This window comes from Mus caroli, chromosome 12, assembly GCF_900094665.2.
Source record: "Mus caroli chromosome 12, CAROLI_EIJ_v1.1, whole genome shotgun sequence".
NCBI lineage: Eukaryota > Metazoa > Chordata > Mammalia > Rodentia > Muridae > Mus > Mus caroli.
Genome location: NC_034581.1, coordinates 69,527,348 through 69,532,906, shown reverse-complemented (window position 1 = coordinate 69,532,906; position 5,559 = coordinate 69,527,348). Strand labels below are relative to the sequence as shown.

At 39.2% G+C, this 5,559-nt stretch overlaps 1 protein-coding gene across 1 annotated transcript in view; it reads left to right on the top strand.

The window, feature by feature from the left end:
- Kcnh5 (potassium voltage-gated channel subfamily H member 5) overlaps window positions 1–5,559 on the top strand; it is a 276,043-nt gene that overhangs the window by 198,089 nt on the left and 72,395 nt on the right. The window contains exon 9 of the mRNA XM_021179089.2: window positions 4,039–4,291. Within this exon, the coding sequence (XP_021034748.1) occupies window positions 4,039–4,291 (253 nt within the window). The remainder of the gene's footprint in view (window positions 1–4,038; window positions 4,292–5,559) is intronic.

Below are 5,559 nucleotides of genomic sequence, written 5' to 3'. Positions count from 1 at the left end.
CTTCTAGGAAGGAGCATAAAGACGTGTTACGTGTAAATGTCACTTGTCTGACTCCCTCCACTGATTTCTCCAACTTAATATCAATTCTCTGGGACTCCTGAGGAGAGATTAATTAGCAGTGCATGACTGAGTTGTAGGAAAGCAAGGAAGGATTTTGAAGAGTGGTAGTGATAGTCAGAGCCTTTTGGAATGCTATTAATGTATTTGCATAGTTTGCATATCCTGGGGGGGGGAAATAAGGTCATTTGCACAATCCACTATTATTAAAAGCTCTAAAGTTATATATTACTCCTGATGCAGGATTTTATAATCAAGTGGATTTTATATCTCAGAGCAGAGCCCTCAGGACAAGGCCCTGTCCTATTCACTACCTTGTGGTCCCTGTTTCTACCTACACCTTAAGGACTTGTTTAGGGATGCTGGTGGTGGTCAGCCTGTGAGCAGTGGGCTAGGGATACAGGCAGAACTGCACTCAGCCTAAAGCTCGCTCTGCTTCTGCTCCCTACAGTGTGCAATTCTGTCTTTTCTTCCGCACGAAATTGCCTTTTCTTTTTCACATTCATCTGAGAGATTCAAGCTTTTGGTAGAGTGTTAGGAGCACACATGATTCTCTCACACACAGTTGGCTTGAGTAACTCCTTACACTTTTGCTGAGAAGCAATTTGGAAAGGGTCTTAAAAGTGTTTTTATATTTTACATAATGGTTTTTAAAGCTCATATTTTGATGATTTGATATAGGCAGGGTATTTGTGGCTGCTGATTTATGAGAGAGAAAACTGGAAATCCTGCCATCTAATTACAACATAAGGCTTAAGTGCACTGTAACTATGAGGGAACAGTCTGCAGTGACTGAAAATATGTTTTTAGGTAAGCCACTCCCCCTCACAAAGGCACTGTGCTTATCTTGCATATATTTCTTCCCCTCTTTCTTTTTCTCATTGTTAAAAGTTTCTGTTACCTGTGTTTATGATTGTGTGTGCACATACATGTATACACCGTTGCATGCCTGAACAAGAAGACTGCTGATTCATCTCTCTAGCCCCCATATTTCTTAATGCCATAGACCAAATCTATCACTTTCATTCTTAATGAACCTCATCTTTGCTTTTAAAAATAAGTATTGCGTGAGTTGAGTATTGATTATGTGATTTTGAAGAATGATAGTAGAAAATAAACTTTGGAGATTCAAGTTTTATGGAAATGACAATATAAATAAGCATAAATCGTGTAAAAGTTCAATATCTTGAATGGCTTTAATTATTCACGCTGTGTACAGTAAATGTTAGAGAAAGTATGGCTTTAAGGCTTTGCAACTGTTGGTGACAGAGGGGATAAAGCAGGCTCCCAGGGCAGTCATTTCCTCAGTGGATCTGGGTGTAACATCATGGCTCCTGTATCAACTGTTTAGACCTCCTTTCTTAAGGTCTCCCAGTTAATAATACCATAATGGATGAACAAAGTAGAGAAAGGGACCCAAAGAGACATGCTCACTACATATCTAACTCAGGCCTTTTCATCTATAGCTGACAACTTCCACTTCTGACAAGAAATGACTTCTACTTAATAAGTCATGGTGGCATAAGGAACTTATCAACAAGTTCTTGTGCCTTTACTGACGAAGTATGTGGGACATGTGTGAGCTACTTGCAAGTACTTAGATATATAAACAAATTTCTAGCAAAATCTTGGCTGCTCAGTGTTACAGATGGAAAACTAGTGCTTTTCTCTTACACTATGGATTCGATTAACTGAATCATAAATTATTTTTAGGACTCAGTATTGTGTTCTTATAGTACACAAAGCACCAGAGAGTACCAGAAGGCCCAGGCTTCCTAATTTATTCCTGGTTCATCTATAGTTGGAAGCATGACTTCAAAGCCGAACTAGAGAGTTTTTAACTACTTGTTTGCTGAGAATGACCTCTGCAAACTACACAGCCTTTAGGTAAAACATTTGTCTTATCTGTAAATGGGGCATTGGACCAGAAACAGTGATTTTTCAACTGTGCCCAATTGTAAGCTCCAGGGAACAAACATTGTGATAGTTTTTCTTCTAGACATCGAGGACCTGTGTAACTCTGGAAATTTAGCCAGGGCTCAAAATCTATGGTTAAATAATGACTCAATGTGTGTTATGTAGAATTTCAGTCCTTAGAGCTTCTCACAGCCAAAGCTAGTTTTATTTATTTATTTTTTATATTAAGCATAATGTAAGGGTTCATTATGAAAACACTAAAGCACTATTTCAAAGCTAAAAATTAAAGGTTTGAAAGCTCTGTCAATAAGTCCTTTTCCTCCTCCTCCTCCTCCTCCTCCTCCTCCTCCTCCTCCTCCTCCTCCTCCTCCTCCTCCTTCTTCTTCTTCTTCTTCTTCTTCTTCTTCTTCTTCTTCTTCTTCTTCGCATTATCAAGAGCACAAACAAATCACAGCAGTTTTTAATCTTGGGTTTGTTTTCTATACAATCCTACAATAGGACTTTATATTATATGTGTTTGTCAGATGAATGTGAGACAACTAGGCAAAGAAAGCATTGGCAGACCTGCCAATCAAGAGGAGAGCAGGTGTGAAGCATCCCTGGGTGCACGGTGACTTCAAAATGATGAGAAATTGTGTGGCTGAGATGTGCCTGTGGGGAAAGAGTCAATGGTCTCGCCAAAGCCCAGCAAGCCTGAGTAGAGCTTTGCCTTTACTTGGTAGGGAAACAAGCTATGTATGATTGTAAGAAAGCAGAAATATCACAGTTGCATTTATTTTCCTAAGAGTACTGTAAGCCACAGTGTTGAGATTAGATCCTCAGGTCCTGGGAGAGGTCTGCTGCTGCACTACTTGACCTTGAGTTTAATGGAGATCATAAATAAAACAAAAGTATTTTAGAGTTCAGAGTATGGCATACACCTGTTTTTCAGAGTTGGTTGGTAGTGTTATGAAAAACTATTTCTTAAATAGTTCATCATTCTTCCAAGGGAAAATTTATTGCTTCTCTTAATTAAGAATCTAATTTATTAATATGCTAACATGATGAAGGGAGACACAATGCACACTGGAGATGAACAGAAGTCACTCCTATCCCTAATCTTCTCCACTGCAGTATTAATTTCATTTGCTGGTGATTGTGAGATACCACCAAGGTATCTCTAGGAAATTAGAAAATCCACCAAGGAAAAAAAAATGGATGTGACCGTAATGGCAAATGACACCTCAATTAGAACCACTGTACTGCGTATGAGAGTTATCATGAATGGTGTTTTCATCCTGCCACTTAAAACTACATTTTTTTTTGCCTATTCAAGTTATGTTATCATAATTTCCAGAATAAATAATGATATATATCTATAATTCTGGTAGCACACATCATGTCAGAATAATTGCTTTTCTAAGGATGGAGCAGGAGCTTGCCTCTGCTTGGTCTATTTTAACACTCAGTTTAACTTGCTGCTCTATGGGCAACTGTGAGTCTGTGCCATCAGTCGATGTAATTTAGGTTTTGAAATTATCATGTAATTACATCATTTGCCCTTTCATCTCTTCAAATCCTCCCATGTAATTCCTTACTCTCTTCCAAATTTGCGGCATCATTTTCTATAATTGTTGATATGTATACGTATACGTACACATATGCATATATATATATCCATCCATATATATACATGTATATATATGTATGGACAAAAAAAATCCCTAAATAAATACAATCCATCCAGTCTGTATAATGTTACTTGTATGCACATGTTTTCAGAACCAACCCTAACTTTTTTGCTAAGATTGCAATAGAGAAACATTCCTCAAGTGTTGACTACATGCTGGTGTGCTGTGACACGGACTGTATTGTGGTATGAACTGATGCTGTAATGTCCATACTTAGTGCATCTCACCAGACTTCAGTTTCCTTGAGGACAGGACTGTATCTGTCTAACTTTGCCTTCCAGGCATCTAGCACCTTGTCTAGTGTACATAATCAATCAGCATTTATGGCATCGTTTTCTTCTGAAATTGACCCTTTATCTTTCCCATTTGCTTACTCATTTCTCGCTCTCTTTAGGTCCTCTCCATCTGCCCTAAGGACATGAGAGCTGACATCTGTGTTCATCTGAACCGGAAGGTTTTTAATGAACATCCTGCATTCCGATTGGCCAGCGATGGATGTCTGCGTGCCTTGGCAGTGGAGTTCCAAACCATTCACTGTGCTCCTGGGGACCTGATTTACCATGCTGGAGAGAGTGTGGATGCCCTCTGCTTTGTGGTGTCCGGGTCCTTGGAAGTTATCCAGGATGAGGAGGTGGTGGCCATATTAGGTACTGTGTACCTTCCTGACTCAGTGACAAATGGGGCACTGTCCTGGAGTTTTAGCTTCCCAAGTTTCTAAACAGAAATCCCCTCTGTTTGGTGGCTTTAGAAACTCGGTCACTAATGAGATGATGAATTTCAGTGAAAACTGGTCACTGTTTTGGCAAAGAACATTAGTCTCAGTCACAGCTAACAGGGGACATTGGGCTGAGTGACATTCACTTATACAAAAAGTGTCCACAGCCTAAGTGGCTTTGCATACTCTCATTGGTAAGCAGGACCATTGTTGGATGAGTTATAGAGGAAGTTGATTTCAGAGACAACATATCTATTCAGTTCAGCCTGTTTCTTTACTCAAAAGCCAGGCAAGGCTGGAAAAAAGTATGGAGACTTGCCCAGCTAGTTAGTAACCAGTGAGGGCTGAGTCACTTCAGCCTGCTCCCTACAGTTCTGCCTCATTATGGTGGATGTATGAAGTATAAAGAAGATGGTATTGAGGATTCTAATAAGACTCACAGGAGTGAGCACAATGGGGGGAGATTAAATTTAGGCTTATGGAGGCTGTTCTATCCATCTGTCTTCACAAGCCAGGAAAATTAGTTGGCCAACACTTTATTCTAAAGTTCAGACACTCAGAGGGTAAGGTTACCAATAGCACAACACAAAGGGGCGATGCTCCGTGAACTTGACAAAACAAAACAAAAATCTATAGCTTAATGTACGTGGCAACAGCGTAAGTGAAATATGCACATTTTGGCAAGCAAAATCGCTGAAGGAACTTGGAGATCACTTTCTGCTCCAATGCCCGCAGCAGGTTCTACATGGATAAAACAGAAAGAAAGAAAGAAAGAAAGAAAGAAAGAAAGAGAGAAAGAAAGAAAGAAAGAAAGAAAGAAAGAAAGAAAGAAAGAAAGAAAGAAAGAAAGAATGAAAGAAAGGAGAGGCCAGATGACATCACTCCTGGATTTCTCTCAAGTAAAATACCTTAGGGTCGCACAATGTCAACTCCACTTTGATCACATTTTCCATGCCTGTGTCTCATTGAAAAATGAGTTCGATCTTTAAGCTATTGGATTTTCTCTTTTTACTGAGGTCAACCTACCATAGCTTGACTGTACTGATTCTCCTAAGAAAAAGACTGATTGGTGGATTTTAGAAACTGCAGAAGCAACAATGGAAACAGATATGAAATAGAATGCAAAGAGAGAGAGAAAGAGAAAAAGAGAGAGAGAGAAAGAAAGAAAGAAAGAAAGAAAGAAAGAAAGAAAGAAAGAAA